Source organism: Thermobia domestica, chromosome 18, assembly GCF_964235325.1.
Source record: "Thermobia domestica chromosome 18, izTheDome1.hap1.1, whole genome shotgun sequence".
NCBI classification, from domain to species: domain Eukaryota; kingdom Metazoa; phylum Arthropoda; class Insecta; order Zygentoma; family Lepismatidae; genus Thermobia; species Thermobia domestica.
In genome coordinates this window covers 88692592-88714373 of record NC_137471.1, presented here as the reverse complement: position 1 = coordinate 88714373, position 21782 = coordinate 88692592, and the positions used below count along the sequence as shown (strand labels likewise).

Below are 21782 nucleotides of genomic sequence, written 5' to 3'. Positions count from 1 at the left end.
TTTCTTCCAAACTCAATTGATATTTCTTCATGTGCAAACCTGGATTTCAGTCACCTACATCTCTGAATATATTTTTTATAAATAATTATGTTGCAATTTGGTAAGTTTCACCTAGTTTCACCGCTAGGACTGCCCAAAAGTGAGGAAAAGCTACTACAACACGCGTAATTTCGTTCACGAGAAAGTGTGGTTCATATCAGTGTAACAGAATTATACACATGTTTTCCAAAAATGCATATTTTAGTAATGTGCAAAGTAAGTGCAAGAGATTTCCTACAGGGTATAATTTCAAGACATGCTTAGAACAAAATTCTCCGATACATTCTGATTAAAGATGAGCCCAAAGCAAGGTTGTTGGAATTTTTCACAGTCCGAAATTCTCAAGTGTTTTTTTTTTTTTGGGGGGGGGGGTAAAACCCACATAAAAACACAATAAAACCCAAAAAAGCCCATCTCAAAAATATACTTCAAAACTTGGATTGAAATAATAATATGATTATAATTATTTTTTTAAATCGTACTTCTTAGTGTATTTCTTGTTTCAAAATTGGCTTAAAATATATATTTACCACCAAAACAGAATACCATTATAAACAAAAAAGGTTTGGGAATCATTCATAATGAATTCTGTTTGCACTCGATCAAATTAGTTGTAACACTGTTCGTTCAACCGTAATCTATTATACAAAAATGAAAATAATCTTGTTTGTGCACGCAACACGGGAATACGGAACGAATTTTTGGTTGCAGTTATCACGTACCTCGAACTACGGTTACTTTGACTGAAATGCCTGTTCTATAGGGGAGCGGAAGATCCAAATCTATGCTAAAATCTTAGTGTATCTCACAATTCTGTCAAGTTAGGAACATGACTTTTTTTTTAATGTAAACTTTCCATTAAAAGTAAGTGTAGCGGCAGGGCCGGCGCTAGCAGTTTTGCCGCCCTGGGCGATACTTTTACATGCCGCCCCTTTAATCCGCAAATCTTATTTAGACGGAAGACGTTCAAGTGTCACGAAAAAGTGATATGCTCCATTTAAAAACGTACGAAATGGAAAAGTAAAAAAAAAAAAAAAAAGAAAAAAGAACTACTTCTTTAGAATGCTTAGATAATATTTAAACGACTCCATGCACGACACAATATTCAGCATGCTCGATTTTGCTGTATATCTATTATGTGCAGCAGTCCATACAGAGAATAAAATAAAAGAAGTATGCTTTAATCACAACTAAGAATTTTAATTTTTAAGTTTATTTTATATCAAAAGGTGTTCCCAATAGAGTATGGAGCATGAAGATAATATAGTGAATCAGATATTACGGCAAAACTAAGTGATTAGCCTAAACCTTATAATGTACTAGGACACAATAAACAGACATAAATTTAACACAACTAAATTGATGACCAAGTTCCTTTATCACATTCGCGTAGCCCAATGTTCCAGCCAATTCGTGTACTGTTGATATAATCGCTAGATTACTCAAGCGTGTTACAGACATAAAAGAACGTAGATAGTTTTTAATAAGCTTAAGTTTCGAAAAACTTTCTCCACTTGCCACTGTTACCGGTAAGGTTAACAAAATCCTAAGTGCAACACTAACATTGGGAGCAGTCATGTGCCTTAATTAATTTTAGTCTCTTTTGGTGAACATTTAGGCTTAATTATAACGGACAACACTTCTTTCAGTTCGTCTTCCAAATTACCGTGGTTAATATCTTTAGATTATTCGTGTGTTAAAATGCTGGAAAGTTTAGAACACTTTTCAGACAAAGTTTAGGTGACATATCTTTAAGATTACTTATAACGTAAAGAAAATCGAAATACTTCCTGTGATGTTTAACTTGCTCAAACACTTTGCTAAGTTGTTAAGTTGCTAAATTTCTCTTGTTTCTTGTATATTGTTTGTGGATCTTCAATAGCTTCATCCTCTACCTCGTTCTGGAACTGTCTCTTCTTCTTTCGACTTCGAGCTTGCACTGTATTGCCTATCTGTGGACAATCCATATCTAATGCTGATGCCAACTCCATTGCATCAACTAAGTAAGATTGAAATTTTGCATCATTTCTTCTTCTCTCAAAGTAATCAAATTCATTTTCAAGAAAACCGACTGCATTCAACACATGAGAACCAATGCTTTGGAGATTTTTGCTTACTATGTTTATGTGTAGTAAAAAGTCATGCCAGATAACGAGTGAGCAAAGGAAAGTACCCACGCAGCTGGTTTGCCACAGACAGAGCATCGTGAGTGACCATTCTATCTGTTCTATTGTTGTTACTTATTTGAAGTAAGGCATCATAAACCTCCCCTATTCGATATCTAAGTTGAGTCACAACATCAATTCGGCTGTCCCATCTTATGGTGCTTAGTGGTTTTAAAGTGAGACTGCAAATATGTTCCTTTAGCATGGTCCAACATTGAACTGACGCAGAAAAAAGTCATAAACTTTTTTTTAACTATTCAAAAACTCAAACGGCATACTGAGGTGCTGTGGCTGCATCGTTGAGACAAGATTTAGTGAATGACTATTGTAAAGAACATAAGAAGGCTTGGGAATTTATTTCTTAAATTGTCTTCTGAATACCTAAATGTTTGCCCTTCATATTGAAACCATTGTCGTATCCTTGGATCCTCATGTCTTCGATAGGAATGTTCATATCCTTTAGCTGTTTAATTATTACTGCGGTGACTCCTAGACTAGTGATGTCTGTTACCGGTACGAAACCAAGAAAGAGTTCGCAAATTTCTACAAGGCATTCTCTATTACTGTATGTAATTTGTACAAAACGAACGATTGTCATTTGCTGAGTAAATTGGTTAACAAATCGCTGCTAGAAACTAAATGTCTCTAGAAGCTGTAGGCTAGAACGGCCTGTCTCAAGTGGGAGTGTACCTTTTGCATACTTGAAGTGGAGCGTTAGAACATTGCTGAATAGAAAAACAATATACGATGTGCATCCAGAAACCGTATGTTGCGCGAAGCGACTGCGTGTAGGTGAGAGTAAGGTCCTAGCATGGCACATGTACTAGCGGAACTTCCCTAGTGCTCTCAGTAGCGTCGTGGCAGTGGTTGAAGATGGACGTTCCTATTCCAGCCCCCGCCGCGTGTGAAGTGTGAGCAGTGATAAAGTTTTTGAATGCACAAGGCGTAACACCAATCGAAATCCATCGTTAGCTGTGCCAGGTCCATGGGCCTAACGGCTTGAGCAAGCAGTTCCTGCAGATTTTCCGCTCCTTATTGCACACCACTGTCACGGAGTGCCTGTTGATCAAGAAGTTTTGTGTTGAAGCAACTGACCCTAGAGCACAAAGCAAGGCGCACAGCATTGACATGTTTGCAACGATACAGCTGCCGACGGGTTTCAATCGGTGCTATGCCCTACTAGGGAAGTTCCGCTAGTGCATGTACCATGCTACGACCTTACTCTCTTACGTAAACGCAGTCGCTTCGCGCAACATACGGTTTCACAGCTATGAAATGCGTGGGAAACATACTTTCTGGATGCGTCTCGTAAAAGAAACCTTGATAGTCTTATGAACTTATCTACGCCACTACCAGGGAAATATTGAACGACATACCTGTGGCTAGTGGTTTGATAATTGAAAATGAAGGAGAATGCTCCGAATTTCCTGAGTGAGCATTATCTTGAATGTGAGTGAAGTAAGTTCAATTACATTCTGAGGTGAACACAATTTTATTTCTCCATGTGGGCCTGTTACTAAGCATTATATTTTGATAGTATAATTTTCTTTTTCAAATTTTGCCGTCCATTAGACTTGCCGCCCTGGGCGATGGCACGGCTCGACCCCTCCTCGCGCCGGCCCTCGCGCAGTACTTTTGAGAGTTTCCACTTAAAGTAGGGAAGGAAGCATTTTCTATAATTTGAAAGCAATGTTGCCTGTTGTTTCTGATCGCATCACACGGGAAAACGGTTAAGCAGTTAGAAATGAATTTTTGAACATACAATAATTAGTACCTACCGTGAGATGGGATTTTTATAATACTTTGATTCAAGGATGTATTCTAAGAGAAAGAGTACAGGAAGTTCGAAATTCATGTAAAAAAAAAAAAATGTCACGAGCCCGCCAAGTTAGGAAGATGAAATTCGGTATATAAACTCTTAATTAAAAATAAGTTGGCATGTGTTGCAACATTTTGAAAATTTTCATTTTAAGGGGAGGAGGTGATTTTCCATAATTCCTTTATTTCCATTGAAAGCGATGATGCCTGTTGTTTGAATATATGTACAAAATTTAATAAATCCCACTGGACTGGGTTTCTTTTTAAAAGCTCAACGTTTTCACAACCTTGGTCCAAAGCAGGCAAAAGGTAAGTCTTGATAGCAGTAAATACAGAATGTGTCAGCAGAAAGTCTGAAGTATTAAGAAACACCAGCTCCACGATTCCTAGTATTCAGAATAACCCGTACTGGGATGTAGATTAGATTAAATTAGATTCATTAATCATTCTGTAGACCATATTACATGTACATGTGCACAAAATGGTATAGAACTTGTCAGTATATATAATATATACAGTACTTAGAATAAATACAATGATCTTCTTTAACAAGGCCAAACCAACTCTACAATCTATATAACAATAATATATATATGGACTAATTTACTATTTTATTTACTAGTTACTTTATATATAAATATGTTATTTATATATATATTTATATGTTAAAATATGTTATTTAATAGCAGTTTAATAGCATTAAGTTGACAAAGAAGGTCTTTTCATGAGTATTTTCTATGTAACCAGGCAGCTTATAATACAGTTTTACACCTATATAAATATGTGATTTTCTATGTTTAGATGTTCTATGATACACAGTAGATAAGTTATCTCTTCCACGCGTAAGATAGCTATCAGTTTCATCATCTCTTTTAATATTATCTAAATGATTCCAAGAAATTTTGAGAAGTTTAAATATGTACAAAGAAGGAACTATCATGATATTCAAAAGGTTCAAATAGTTTCCTACAGCTGGTGCGTTTCGCTGATTTTGTAATGATTCTTATTACGCATTTTGTTGTTTGAATAAATTTTTAAGTTTTGGCAAAGACCCCCAGAAGGCAATTCCGTATTTAATATAAAAATAGAATGTGGCATAGTACAGAGATAAAATTGATTGTAGATTCAGTATTAGAACTAGGGCTCGTATTATGAATATATTCTGAGCTAATTTTTTGCTTAGTTTGTCTACATGTTCTTGCCATGAAAATTTATGATCTAGATACATACGTAAAAATTTTACGGTATTAGTAAATGTACATACTTCATGAGTCATGGATATTTGCGGTAGTTGCTGTGATGTTGCGTGAGATAAATTGTAGTAAACACATTTTGTTTTATCTACATTTAATTTTAATTTATTTGCAGAAAACCATTGCGTAAGTTGGGATGTTGTACGATCAATGGCTTCTTGCAAGTTATTTCTGTATTTTTCAGCTACAATTACTGTTGTATCATGAGCCGAAAAAAAAGCAGATTACCCCTTTCTATATTTAAGGGTAAATCATTTAGATACAGAAGAAACAGTATAGGTCCCAGAACTGTCCCTTGTGGAACACCTTTTCTATTTATTTGTTTATTTGAGTTTATTTTGCTCAGAGTTTTAGTTTTTTCTTCTATATGAAGAATTCGTACGATTTGTTTACGATTGTATGATTTGAACCGCTCCAAAAGAATACCCCTAATACCAAATTTTTCTAATTTACCAAAGAGTATATCATGGTCTACACAATCAAAAGCTTTTGAAAGATCACAATATGTGCTCACAGGGTTTAGTTTTTGATCAACAGACGTTATTGCTACCTTGATATGTTCATATATGACAGTATGTTCTACAGTATATTTCACGTTTATTACACGCATAAGGTTAAATGATTATATATATTGCATCACACATAATCTTACCCAATCGACACTAGGCTTAACAAACCTAAGCAAAACCAATCCTACACAAACAAACCAAATTTGACTTAAACTAGCCTGAACGCAACAATAAACTAAATTATGGAAGGATGTTTGGTTTATATACGGCCGATTTGGTAACGCTGTTGTCACCTTTGTAGTTGTACTTATCACTGTGTAGTCTCAGTTTGTAGGTGCCGAAGTGTCTGCCAGTGCCACGTCGAATTGAAAAGGCAAATATTGTTATTTTCCACATCCATTTTTTTTACACAATCGAATAGTGAAACAGTGCGGACAAAAGTTTAATCAAACGAGTTATCACAGCTAACGATACAGTAGTCAAACAAACATGAGGTCCATGCAGAAATATTCGACAACAAAAGGAAAAATTGGAGATTACCAGTTAAAGGTGCTTCGTGGAATTCGACTAGGCCAAAAGAAACAGGTCCACAGATTAAATCTAGTGCATTATCCACAACCTAACGAGATATCACGTTGCTTAACATAAGGCGAACTACTGCAAACTGCAGGAGAGAGATTTATTACACAATGCAAGACGGTTGTCACATTGGATTATGCCTACATTTATCTCACTATATGCCAATTTCGTGCCGTGACATCTCTTTATGGGGAAGAATTCTTTGTGGAATGGAAATACTACTTGCTTCAGGTGATGACAGAAACAAATTTCAATTTGAGGCTTACTGTGTCAAATAGGATTGAATGTGCTCGTCGTTTGTTTATTATAAAATTGTTGTCCCCTAATGCGCCTATTTCTCAAAGCAAAAGTCTTGAATATGTTTTTACAAGTCGTAAAATAGTAATTTTAGACTAATAATAAAAGTCATCTGTAAATACAAATGTTGATACTTCAGATTTTTCATGGTATTTGATTTTGAAAAAAAATACGCTAGTATCTCAAGACTAGTAGTTTTGAGAAGCACGACCATTCAGAACAAAGGGGACATTCAGTACCAGTCTTTCTACAGTTCTGCGTGCAATAACAAAAAAAAAGAAAGAAAAAGAAACAGAAAAAGAAAAAAATCGTTGTAGCTGCTATGCTGACTATTACAAATTTTGTATTGCGTTGACCCAAAACATGTGCCCGCAAGATTTTAAATTAACTTTTCCTAGTGGAGAACTTTTAAAAAAAAGGACCAAATATACGTATTTTTCTAATTTTGTTGTGACATTTTTAATTATATAATGAAACTCACTAGAGCTCGTTGGGGGCTCCGCCCCCTAGCCATGACCTTTGTCAACTTCTAGAAAACTATTCTGTAAGAATTTACTTCCCTTTAAACACTACACGTATCACCAACACATACGTCAATTCAACGGGTATTATTTCCTGCATTTCACTTTGAACAGCAAATACACAATTTATTGAAAACAACTATATTCCTACGCGTACTGTGACAATCATGTAAATGGCTTACTATGCTCGCTTTCCGCACATTTATACATATTAGAGACAACAACAGTACTTTTTTTCTGCCAGATAATAGCGGACACTGTCTTGCAATCTCCTACATGATAAACATTACATTTACCACAAACACTCATGGTTTACAAATATAAATTTTGTTGCAGGATTTTTAAACATCTATTCATAGCATTTTCGTAAACACTACATTTTGACGTGTTATATATTACAATGTATTTATAATGGTGTACTTGGGTATAATTGTATATACATATTACCTAAAGCAAAAGTACTTCATATCTGTTATATAAAAGTGGGAAAATATTTGCATTCTTTCGACATATTTATTTTTGTATTTTCACCGAAGATTACAATTTAGTAGATGATAATTTCTCAATAACTCAAAATCATATTTCTTATTACAATCAGACAACAAAACATGATTTCAATATCCTCTAAAAAAGCGCATACATAAAGCCATCAGTACTCCGACTTTAGAGGTATATAATTCTATAAATGCTGACCCCTATGTACTATGTGAGCAGTAAGTAGAAACTTAAACATGTGAAAATTTAAGTAGCTCAGCAGTCCAGTGGAAACATGTCAGACTACTACGGGCAAAACCTGGGTTCGATCCCCATTAATTTTTCTTATATTTTTTCTTTCTTCAAACTTTTATTTCGTTAACATATATTGATTGTCAATAAGGTTGAGTCTATTACACACGGCATTTCATTCCAACCGGTCCCGCCGCACAAACTATTAAATCGAAAGGGCCACTTTTCCGCGTATCTTCTATAACTATATACGCTGCCGACGAGACAATTATCAAGAGGTGCCAATTTGTGTGTGTATGTATGAGTGTGTGTGTGTGTGTATTTCCTTAAAATTAATAATTTTATACTTTCTAGTTTTGGTATTGACTTCAAACTTGGTATCCGCATGTATCTTAACCAGGGACATAAAAGGGGAGATATTTTGCAATCATTTCCGGTTTGAAGCAGACACTGTTGTCGCGAGACAAAATGTATTGTTGTCTCGTATGGACACTATATCGTGAAAATGATGCTCAATGTTTCTTTCAGATTCTTTTTGGGAGGACACTGCCTCCTCAGAGTGCCCTTGGAGGAGACCAAAATAATACAATAATAAATAGTATATTAGCAGCAGTGCCAACGGGCTTATAATCCGTCTTGGAACATTGCTTCCGAAAGAGACACTGGTAATGCTCCATTTTCCAAAGCTACATATGTTTGATTTTAAATACTTCAGTACCGTCTCGAAACGAACATACTGCCTCGTTTCGAGACCATCTCAAAAGTTGCCATATAAATATATCTTCTCCTTCTACGTATGTAATAACGAAAATATTTTGTTAGCGCAATACGATCAGAAAGTACTTTGCTAATACGAAGCAATGGAGATAAGAAAAAATACAAGACAAAAAACCGTTTAGCCGGGAATAGATCCTAGACCTGCTACTTGGAAAGTACAAATGTTAGCTCTGAGCCAAGCTCGTACGTTGATTGATGTTCGTTCTTATATGTTGAACATAGCACATAACAAGGCAGATCGAGCCAATTCAACAACATGGCAACTTTGCATTCAAGATGGCGACTTCTCCAATGATTTGTTTCTTCTTTGAAATTACACTTCATCCTTAATAATATAGCAAAGCATGACTGTCCTATCGTGGGAAAACCTTATAATTTTTATGGTTACAAACTTTGAACCGCCATCTTGAATCGAAGATAACGACTTTTCCAACATATCCGATTTTTCCTCTTACTTACGCTGTAATCTACACACTTGAAGGCAATTTCGTGATTCCACCATATCTACAAATTGTCTAGAATTAGATGGGCCCTTATAACATTCCTAGCACTTTCTTACACCGAAGATGGCTTTTTTTTAAGTTTAAGGGCGGATTCGCAAACTACGCATCAGAATAAACATCAGCTCGAAATTTTGACGTTCTAGGAACAGCCATTACAAATTTCACATTTTCTCGATTTGTGCCATCAAACCGAAACGAATTTTAATGCTTTTTTTCAACAGAAACTATGTTCCTATCTTTATTAGCTGACAAAATATAACGTTTCTATGATGTGCGCAAGTACTATAAAAAACAGCATTTCGAAAGGACGAAAAATGTTTGACACTTCATTTACATAGAAAATGTCGCCTTCTTCAATACATCAGAATTTTCCCATTACTCACATCACATGACGAAAATATATGCAAAGTTTGGTATTTGTGTGTTTTGCTGAAGTATACAAACAATTGAGTGTGATTGCGACTTTAGAGGTATATAATTCCATAGATGCTGACCCCTTATGGACCATGTGAGCACTGAATAGAAATTTGAACACGTAAAAATTTAAGGAGTTCAGTAGTCTATAACGTGTTTGGTTGCTTGAGTTTATGGACGTGTGCTGCGCGCTCTCTGCGATTGACTCACTTCCCAGTCTTGGTCGTCAAATAGTCCAACTTATACGTGTTGAGTGTTTGTTTCGCCTTGTTATATAAAGTGAAGCTTATATTTATTGTTTTCGAAGTGTTTTTTATTTTAACCCTTTCACAGAGGAAGTCGACTTTTGTCGACAGAAAGAAAATTTCCTTAACATGCGAATGTCGACTATAGTCGACATGTTAAAATTTGTTTGTCTGTATCTTGGCTTTGTCGAGAGTAGTCACCAAAGTTGTACTGTTCAATTTTTTGTGTTCTATTGTTTTCGATAAACAATAGAAATCACACAGAAAACATTTGGCGACTACAATCGACAAAACCAAGATACAGACAAATTTTAACACGTCGACTATAATCGACATTCGCAGGTTAGGGAAATTTTCTTTCCGTCGCCTTCCACAGTGAAAGGTTTAAAAAACTTCATTTTTTTCTTGTTGAATACTGTGCTGCATTTGAAGATGTCAAATCTTAAACGAGTAAACACACCAAAGTTTGATTTCGGTCCTGTCTCTCAACGGCCAATGTCTCTTGGGATATATGAGTGGTTGCAGAATACCTTCTGGTTTACTATTGAGCAAGTGTTAAGTATTGAGATGGATATGTATCGTAAGTGCGTTTTTGTCAAACTGATCTCTTTACTCTTGTGTGAGCAAATTCTTCGTGATACAAATGGTGTTGCAAAGTTAGTGATTCCCAGAGGTCATCGGATATAAAAATGACTTGGGCCGATGTTAGTATTTTAACTGTGAAACATCATGTTGCTCCCTTGTAGCTGACACATACTGATATCCAAAATATTCTTGAAAAATATGGTAAGATCTATAGTATACAGGACGAAGTTTATTCCGTTGAATATGTCTACCGTGTTAGAACTGGCACTAAATTGATTGAAATGGAACTGAAACATGCCATCCCTTCGTTTATAAGTATTCAGAATAGTCGATATTGTGTTTCCTATCCCAGTCAACAAAAGACATGATTGCGATGCAATTCTCTTCAACATCTACACTCGGCTTGTCCTCTCCGTCCTCAGCCCCAGACTGTTTCTGCTTCTTCGAGTTATGCTGGACGAGATCTGTTCCCAAACATTCTCATTTACTATCACCGCCGGATTTTGTTCCTAAATTTTCCACCCTCACCCAACTATTCCACAACGAGGAGCTGAAGTCAGTTTATCCACAGTGTCTACAGAGATATTCGCATGAGACAGTGGTAATTACGATATTAATGTGAACGATAACACCATACCTGTTATGAACAATATTAGTGAATTTCCACCCCTTTCGTCTGGAAATGCTACTGCTCACGACAAGACCACATCGTGTGATAATGATACTGACAGCCGCCTGTCTCTGAATGTTCAACCAACTGAGCTCCCAGATTCACTGCACCAACCTCCCACCGCAACTGTCTCTCCAATGCAAATTGCTTCCAATACGGCCGAATCTCTCCCCTCTTCTTCAGCTAATGATTCCATTACTATGATTACCGACGCAAGTGTAAGCCCCATTCAACCACCCTTGGGAAATCTTAGTGTTTCACCTCTATCTTCCCGTGCTCTAAGTATTTCAGCAGATGATCAAGTGCAGGAGTACTTCTCTCAGCGAGAAAGTGTAAGAAGTGCATCCTGTTCCCCTGATCGTGCTAAACGGAAAAGTACGAAACGACAAGAATTGAGTAAAGCCCTGTCTCAAAGAGCTGAACATCTGTCTGAAGATACCGTTTCCACAAGTTCTTCTGACAATAAGTAAGTACTACAACCTTGTCATAATGTATCAAATTCTCAATTTGTGTCTGTTCTTTGTCTAATCTGTACATAAATAAGACAATACCGACGATTTCTTTGGCAACATTGACGTTACATGGCATTTCCATTCTCACCATTAGTAAAATTTCTAGGAAAATTCAGTTAAACATCACGCCTGTTATCGACTCCAATATCATGTGTAAAATATGGTGTACTTAAAGAAAAAATTACATTTTTTACAGTGTTTCTCTTTATAATTTTCATGTCTGTCAAGATAGCTACCATCAATATTAATAACTTGTAGACACTTACGAAACAATTTTCCTTACGTGATTTTCTTGTACAGTCGCACATAGATATCGCACTCTTACAGGAAGTTGGTTTAGAACAGCTCAGTTTTGAAATAGCTTATACAACATACAATAATTATACCGCAAACGGCACAGGTACTGCAATAGTGGTTAGGAATGATGTAAAGTTCACACCTGGAGAAATTCACCCAACCGGGAGAATAATAACTAGCACACTAGGAAATATACAGATCGTAAATCTGTACTCACCGTCAGGAGCACAACAACGTTTAGAAAAGAATGTATTTTATGCGCATGATGTTCCCTCTACCTTATCCCCAAATACTGAGCATTTTTAATAGCTGGAGACTTCAATTCCGTCATCCATCCTGAAGACCAAACTCATGGTTTCAACTATTGTTCTACCTTACATGAACTGGTTAAAGGATTTCATTTACAAGACAGATGGTCATTGAAACGTCCAAATGAACGTGGATATACTTACCTATGGAACCACTCCGCTTCGAGAATTGACCGCATCTCTTTGTCTTCCGTTCTTGCAAAAAATATACTAGAGGTAGAAGTTACTCCTACCGTCTCTTTTGATCATCAAGCTTATGCCATATCCTTGAAAATTCCTGACGCTAAAATTGAACGTGGTAGAGGATATTGGCATTTCAACACTTCCCTTCTTTCTGACACCTCCTTCTGTGAAGAATTTGCAGCTAAATGGCACTATTGGGTGACACAACAACGACAATTCCGAACTCTCAACGAATGGTGGCATAAATATTTGAAACCTCGCGTTTCTAGTTTCTCCATGTTGTATTCTGCGGAGAAGAGTCGAGATAATCGAGCCCTGTATAATTTTTTCTATAGATGTTTGTTTGACGCTCAACATTCTGCCATTTCTGATCGTACTTTTCTACCTACTGTTAATAAATTTAAAGCAAAGCTTTTAACCATGAATAGACACAGAATGAAAGATGTACTTATCCGAAGTAAATCTTCCACATTCGATCTCGAGGAAGAGCTTTCACTCAATCATATTATACAGGTATATAAGCTTGGTGCGAGTCAATTAGTAGCACGTATTCAAGATGAGGACGGGAATATCTTTTCTTCCTTCCCTGAAATCAACAAAGTATTTTATTCCTACTATAATAACCTATTTGGCGAACGCGGTGATGCAAACACTGACCAACACATCCTAAACAACCTCTCTCCAGTGGTGGATTATGATTCCGCTAGAACAATGGAAACCCTAATAACGAAAGAGGATGTAGAATCTGCTGTAATGAATTCACGTAGTAGCAAATCTCGTGGTCTTAATGGACTTCCAGCGGAATGGTACCAACGCTTCTTCCCTTTGATAGGAGGCACTTTAACAGCCTTAGTTAATGAATATTTCAGTGCTGCGCCTATGGAAAATTATAAATCTCCAGGAGTGACAGTACTTATTCCCAAAAAGAGTTCCGCAAGTTTGGTCACTGATTATAGACCCATTACCCTAATGAATTCTGATTACAAAATTTTGGCCCGCTGCTTGAACAATATACTACAACCGTATTTGGTATCCTTGGGTGGATCGCATCAATATGCAAGTGTCGGAGGGTATACGAACCTTTGAAACAAACTAATAATTTATATAATTAATCGGGAGAAGAAAAAACTTCCAAACAATTTACTAATTTATCAGTCTAAAGAAATTCAATTCCCGCAATGTTGAACTATTTTTAAAAAAATTATAATACTACAAAAATTCAAAAATTTATAGAAAATCACAAGTTGTATTAATTTTCAGCCTTAAACAGTTATATACCGTGCATTTCTAACTAATCAGAAGCAAAAATAAGGCAATGAAAGATTCTTCAATTTTTAGTACGAACTTTTGACTCAACCTAATATTTGTTCTGAATTTCATTTAAATACAGAATCACTTATACCAAGAATTTCCATTCAAAAAATCGGATTAGTTTTACATAAGTAATGAAAGTTATGATTCTAAACTTTCTCGTTCAATTTCTAAATCCTGAATGATTAAATAAAGTAACTGATGTTCAGAGCATTAATTCGCCTTTTTCTGACCAATTCAAAACTATCACAAAAAAGTACAGGAAAAAATATTCTTAAATTAATCAGATAGGAAGGAGATCAAGAATACTGGATCATAAATCCGCGACTCGACACTCTTCATGGAGGGGGGAATTCCGAAGATATTTTTAAAAAATTGACAAAATCACAAGAGATAAGCTAAAGGACCAACCAAAATGGACTAATCTACAACCCACTCTTAGGTAAAGCACTTCTACCCCTCTACACATGCAGTCAAAATAGGCCAATTACCACAATTTTATAGATGTAAAAATTTTATTGCTTTTCGTTTACCTGTCCAGGACTTCCGAATCTGCACCCTTTGCTCTCTTTGTAGACTTTTATATTTTACACTACTGACCGATTAATAGAAATACGGCAGTGTAACGTCGTTTTTGTCAAAGCGAGCCTATTGATCAAAACGGACTCTCGACTAAAACTAAGAAAATTCAATCAAAATCGAAAGCAGCAAAAACCATTAATATTGTGCGATAAAAGGCACAGAATGAAATCACAAACTTTAAAAAAATAAGACTGTAACACACTCATTACTATAGGTCAAACAGACCATGCTGCTCACTTGAATCACATCCGACCATTTTAAACTTTTCTTCTTTAAAAAAAACAAAAAAGAACAAAACAAATTCTTAATCTTTCACTCGTATTTAAACGGAATTAAGCAACACTGAAATACGTGAAACTGCATTTCATAAGTCACTCACTTTCAAAACCACGCTACACTGTCGATCCACGTCAACCATAACCAACTATACGAAGCACAGCCAAGAGGCAGAAACAAGCACAAGAACAGAACTCAAGGCCAAGACATGTTGTCCCCGAGAAAGATAAGAGTCAAGTCCTCGCCAGGAAGCTTCCTCCCACAAACGACAGCTTGAAATCGAATACAAGGTTGCCAGCTCTGAACACCAACTTTATTCTCTCGTTCTTTCTAACATTTTTTTAAAAAGTACCAAATGATTAATACATTTGAAAACCTTAGCTATATTATTTTTAATATACAATCAATGAAATCTTTTAAATTTTAAAAGTCGGCAATTATGAACAACTCAGAAAAATATAAAAAGTACATTTCTTTACAATAACAATTCTCCTTTGATTCAAACCATAACTGAAAAAGGACATCAAAGATACTTATGTAAGAGATCGTTACATCTGCTGCCTCCTGAAGAAAAAAATTCACTAAACAGGGAATTTTTTATACATAGATAACCTGAAAATGAAGATATACAATATTATAAATATTAAAATTCCAATAAATAAGCATTTAAATGGTTATTCACATATTATAGTTATGCTATCAGTAATGTCACAAATTTACTACAATAAAATTCTGTCATCCTCAAATATTGAATTATATATTTACTTTTTAATTATCAAATGTTAATACTAGCAAAGAATGATTCCACATCATCTAACAACAAATTCAAGTTGATAATTTAATAACATTAACTATATAAACTAAAAATTTTACTAATTTTACATTCTAACTACCATTAATTTTAAAAAATTATTCATTCTAGAAATTTAAAGTTTTTAGTTAATAATATCAATATTTACAATTTTCTATATCAAATTAGAGAAAATATAATACTCTGACAAAAAATTTAATATATATTACAAATATAAACTCGCAACAACACAAAAAATTTTAATTGATGACCATCAATTACGAAAATCATAATTATAGTAATTAAGGAACATCGAATGAAATTCTTACATTTTTACAAATAAATTACAAACAGTAACCAGAATAAATTGATTTTCCTTTCCTTTCAGAACCAGACTTTCTCGAAATCAATTGTAACGAGGCGCTCTATAAATTTTAATTTCCGAAACGTGGCTTCTGCGGTATGATCCCAAGTTATCATTTTCGTCTGAGATCAAAACAGTATTGGATGTTAAAAATTTTCTAATATCAAATGGTCCATGCCATTTATCGCTCAGTGACTTGGTTATCCTATCCTTCAAAGAAGATTTTATGTGAGTCCTTAACAAGACCTTATCACCAATTCTAAGGTTAACGTGCCTTCGACGTTGCAACATTAACTTCCGTCTACGATTCCAAGTTTTTTCCATATTTGACAATGCAGATTGCCAAATATCATTGGATGTTTTACCAGCCAGATCCGACTCAACAATGTCCCATCGGATTTCAAGAGGGGTGTAATTTGGACGTCCAAGAAAGGCTTCGATAGGTGACATCTTGAGTCCAGATTGCTCACTCAGATTTGAGGTATATTGAAGATCTGGAATGAGAGTAGACCAAAGATGCTGTTTGTCTGAAAAATACGTTCTCAACGATGATTTTAAGGTCTTTATAAAACGTTTAGAAATATTCCCACCTGGACGATATGGGCTCAATCTAATGTGTTTAATACCTAATCCAAAAAGGAAGTTCTTAAAATTCTCAGAAACGAAGATAGAAGCATTATCAGTAGAAATAGCTTCTGGGAAGCCTAATCTAATAAATATCTCCAAAATCTTATTAGATACACTTACAGAACTAAGAGTTTTCAATTTTTCGAGAACAACGAACCTGCTGGCATTGTCCAGACCAATTAAGATGAATCTATATCCTCTTGAATTAGGCAGAATTCCGATTACATCGAACATCCAGTGGGCTCCGATGCGTTTGCTGTATTCTGATACTAGCTGACTCATCTTCTTTTGATTTTCTTCTTTAGATAGTTGACATCGATGGCAAGATCAAACATAATTCTTGACATAATCTGACATATTGTCCCAAGTAAATTTTTTCATCAGCTTCTTTAACGTTTTATAGATTCCAGAATGACCACCGACTAATTTATCATCGTGGTGATATTCCATCATCACACGACGCAAATCTTTCGGTATTACTACTTTATATGGATTTATGGCTGAGTTAGTTTTTTTCATCAGAACACTTTTGTTCGAAACATACCCGGGACAAGATTCCCCATTTTCTATTTTATCAATAATAAGCTGTAACATTGGGTCTTCTCTTTGTAAAACATCAATAGCCTCTTTTACCAAGGGTAGACGCCAAGTATGAGCAATTTTTAAATTTGTATTAAATGTTGCCAAACCTACTGGTCCATCAATAATTCTAAATTCGAAAGGGTCATGAACCCGGGTCAATACATCGGCAACAAGATTGTGAGCTGACCTTACATGCCTAATTCTAAAATTAAATTGGCAGTCTCTACTAATGGACCATGTTTCAACACCCTTTTGGAATTTCCCAATATCCAACTTAAAGCCTTTTTATCGGTAAGCACGTCGAATTCGTTGATCAAATACTGACGAAATCTAGAGATTGTCTTCACAAGACTTATAAATTCGATCTCGTAAATACTCCTGTGCTTATAGGCTTCAAACAATTTTTTTATTAAAATAGGCAACAGGTTGCATCTCCCCTTTGCTATTTTCTTGGGACAAGAATCCAGCTATACTTTTCCCGCTTCCGTCAACGTTCACAACAAACCGTTTGTTTAAATCTGGGGTCTTAAGGACCACATTATGAATCAAAATGTTCTTTAACCGATCAAGGATTTTTTGATGATCTTCGGTCCAAACAAATTTCGAATTAGTTGACTTTAATTCGCTAAGCGGTCTCATAATTTCTTGAATCTCTGACGCAAACTTAGCGTAGTAACTGAATAATCCCAGAATCTTCATTAACCCTCTTCTATTCCGAGGAGGTGGAATATTCTTAATAGCAGACACTCTTGAAGGGTCAATTTCCATTTGGTCACCGGAAATAATATAACCTAAATAGTTTATTTTTTTTTAAAAAAACAGACACTTGTCTGGAGAAACAGTTATATTATATTCTCTAAATCTTTCTAAAACTTTAATTATCGTTTTCTTATGTTCCTTAATACTATTGGAAGAAATCAGGACATCATCAAAATAACTCTTAACACCTTCTTTCAAGTCTCCAAGTACTTTTTGCATCGCTCGAACTAGAAGGCTACTTCCGGTTTTGATTCCAACGGGCACCCGGGTATATTGAAATAAACCCTTCGGGGTGACTATGGTCGTTATATCTCTCGAGTTTACATCTAGATATATCTGATTATAAGCTTTCTTGAGGTCTATTTTTGAATGAAAGAGCTTTTCTGCTAAACCTGTAAGACAAGCTTCAAGATTAGGAGCCGGAAAAGCATCATTTACTATTAATTCGTTAGCCTTAATATAATTTCCGACTATCCTGAAAGTATTGTTCTTATTTTTACAAGAAAGCTGCTACTTGCAAAATTAGAATGATCTACTTCTATCAATATACCTTGCCTAACTAGCTCCTGAATTTGTTCATCGAAAATTTTTGATTTATCCCTTGGAACTGGAAATGGATTATGTTTAAACGTTTTATTTTCTTTCAAATGAATATGACCTACAAAATTCTTAATGCAACCAATTTTTGTTGAAACAACATCTGAATAATCATTCTTTATCGAGTCAATGAAATTTACAATGTCAGGACTCGTATAACTCCAGGACTCATTTACTGAATTTGGTTTTTCAACCTGAGTGTAAGGCTGGTTTTTCACCTGACCCGACTGATCCTCAACTATTTTTGAAATCGAATCACCATCCGGCAAATACTTTTTATTTCGTTCCAACAGGGCATGGAATTTTTCCGCTTGCTCCACGTCCACGTCTGAGGTTTCTGAAGAACTGTCTTTTAAAAGTTCCTGCCTTGGCAATAGTTCTTTATCATTTTCAAGACTTTTCGTATCACTAAAATGCCTAGCTCTCTTCTTCTGCTCTAAATCCATTGCTGGAACACAGCCTTCTTCATTGATTTTGTTTTCGGCCAAACTTTTATTTTTCTTCTTAGGTCTCTTCTTTTTCTTCTTCCGATTAGCAGTAATTAACGAAGCATCAACCACCGAAGACTTCTCAGGAACACAATGGGACTGATCCGTTGACACCTTTTGTTCATCACCTTTATCCATCAATAAAGTCCTTCTCGAATTTTCACATAACGGAGAAGCAAGCTCACCTAATTGTTCATCACAAGGCATTGATGAAATCCTACCCATTTCTGAAGAAAATTTAACAGCACCATCTTCTACCGAACTCTTCATAAAACCCCACTTTCCATTATCCTGAACCTCAGCCGCCTTTGGTATATGATCTTCATCAATCATAGTTCCCAATAGATTTTCATCAGCACCACTACATGGACTAAATCCCCTAACCACTAATGGATCATCTTTATTTAAATCGCACTCAATCCTATTACGCAATCAAGTCTAACAATTGAATAGGATTAGGAGCGTTGATTTTCAAAATTTTTGATTCGAAATCATCATAGTCTAAATCGCATTGCACTTCTTTATTAGATCTTCCCACTGAATTCAAATCGGCACCAATGTAGATAGAAGTCAATCCAGAATGAAGAACAGAATCAGAAGCACCATCTTTTTCACCCATACTCGAACAGTTTTTGTGGCCGACACGATCACCAGTCCTAAACTCCAAATCTCGCATTCCTCGGTGGTAACTCAAGCGAATTCTTTTCTTTCCGTTGTAAAGAATTAAACTATTATTATTATAGTCAACCACTGCACTAGTTGCTCTCAAGAAAGACATTCCCAAAAGACACTCGCACGGTAGTTGTTCTACAACTCGAAAATTCACCCTTTCAAAATGTCCACACAAATTCACATTGAGTGATATTTCTTCTTTCGTAATGAAATTTAGTCACGAAGGAGCATTAACCACTCGTTCTTCAACTACTCGAATGCATTTCTCGGCATTACAACGTCTTACTAAGTTATAAGTGACGAGATTAAAACTTGATCCACCGTCAATGAAAATTAAAACCGAAACACCATTAATTTTGCCATAAACAAACGTCGCCACAGCTCCATCTAACTCGGATGGGATTCTTCGATCAAAATTCGAGAATTCACTCTTGGGTCGGTCTTAATTTTCTCTAAATTTAATCCTGAAGTCATCTGATTCCGTGACTTTCCTTTCAATTGACTCGATTGTTCATTCGGAAATAACTTGCAAGTTTTCTGATTAATTTCGGATTTATGACCAAAATTTCGGTTATCCCAACTATTAGATAATACTACATTCTGTTTTCCTTTATTACTTCCCATAAATTTATTATATTCAAGCTGATCCCTATTTCTAAGTACATACTGTTCAGGAATACTAATCAGTGCAACTCTATCACGAGGAACATAAAAGTTCAATATACGAAACCTTTGATTAGGATGCATTCCATTCAAAATGATTTAACAAGCTCTGATTCTTCCACCGTCATACCAATAACATTCATGGATATCACTATTGATTTAACATAATTATCCATTAATTCATTAAATTTTTGTTTCCTGTAAATACGCTCGGAAATAAGGGTATGAATACATACAGGAGTGATAAACTTCTCTAACAAAATACGTCTCAGAGTTTCCCAATTCATACTATCATTTAATGCAGAAACAATATTCCGTAATACAGCCCCTTCGCACTTCGAAACCAATGCTGTTAAAATCATTCCTAATGAATAGCTTGTTTCCAGCAAAACTTCTTCGATCCTAAATAATAACTCAAAAATCTGCAGGCTATTATTGACGTCAACATTCCTAAATTTTCTCAATTTATTTTCCAAGTACTCAGAAGATCGTTGAAAACAACATTTTACCATAAATTTATGTTCCATATCTAATGTCATACTCTGAGGAATAGAATGTGACACTGGATTTACTACATTTAATCTTTGTCCCTGATTATTTGGATTCCTACCATCTAAATCTAAATTAGGATTTAAATAACCAAAATTAGTATTTCCTGCTTTAGGGGTACTGTTCCGAATACAAGAAACCCTTTTGTAATAATTACCAAGGTTTAAATATCTACTGGCAAATCTATCATTTGGATCATTATTTTGATGCGGCCTAGTATAATAGTTCTCTGGAGATGGCTCAGCAAAACTAACCTGGCGATGATCTCTTCTATTTTCATCTAAACTCGGAGCATTCGCAACTCTACTATAATCAAAGGTATCATCAGATAAATGTATTGAATTATCATAATCATTCTGTACATGGGAAGGAAACCGTCTAACATCAAAACTATTTTGAGCCGGGGGAGTCAAGTCCATACTCATGGTTCCTAAACTCGACCGTTGGTGTAACTGAAATTGACCAGTTGCATCTAAAGTCACATAATCTGATTCGGGTATTTCAATACTGACATATTCCCTACTTTCCATAATGGTAACAGGAAGAAAAAGCAAAAAATTAAATAAAATAAAAGATTAATATTTAGAAATATCTACTATAATTATTATAGCCAATATATCTACGCCAAATGGAAACTGAACCACCAAGGTGGCAAAACCAAATCAAGTTCTGGAAGATTTTTTATAAAACTACAAAAAAAACAATATAAATCTCAAGAGAATAATTCTTATCAGTAATTAATATTAAGTTTAATAAATTAACAACAAATTATTAAAGAAGAGGCAGAGATGTAGTAACTAATTTCCAAATTACCAATAATCCAAATTACTTATCATATCACATTTAAACATGAGGACAAATACATAAAGAAACAAAAAACAATAAGATGACTTGACTCTTATTATATGTAACGCTCCTATCCACCCGTCTCCGCATAAGAACCCGAAGCAATCAAACAAAACCAAATTTATCAAAACAAATGATTTCTCCGGACTCATACGAGGAAACTAATGGCAGACGGAGCATTGAGGGAAGTACAGGTCTCAGCCGAGTTCTCTTTTGGTGTACATCTATGATCCAATATTCGGAAATTTGCATAAATATTTTTCAATAAATATAAA

General features: G+C 35.2%; 1 protein-coding gene across 1 annotated transcript; it reads right to left on the bottom strand.

Annotated features, from left to right (window-relative positions):
- Positions 1-17326: 17326 nt before the first annotated feature.
- Positions 17327-17701, bottom strand: LOC145675162 (uncharacterized). The gene has a single exon (XM_081745534.1). The coding sequence runs from the start codon at positions 17699-17701 to the stop codon at positions 17327-17329; it is 375 nt and encodes a 124-aa protein (XP_081601660.1).
- Between the last annotated feature and the right edge of the window lie 4081 nt (positions 17702-21782).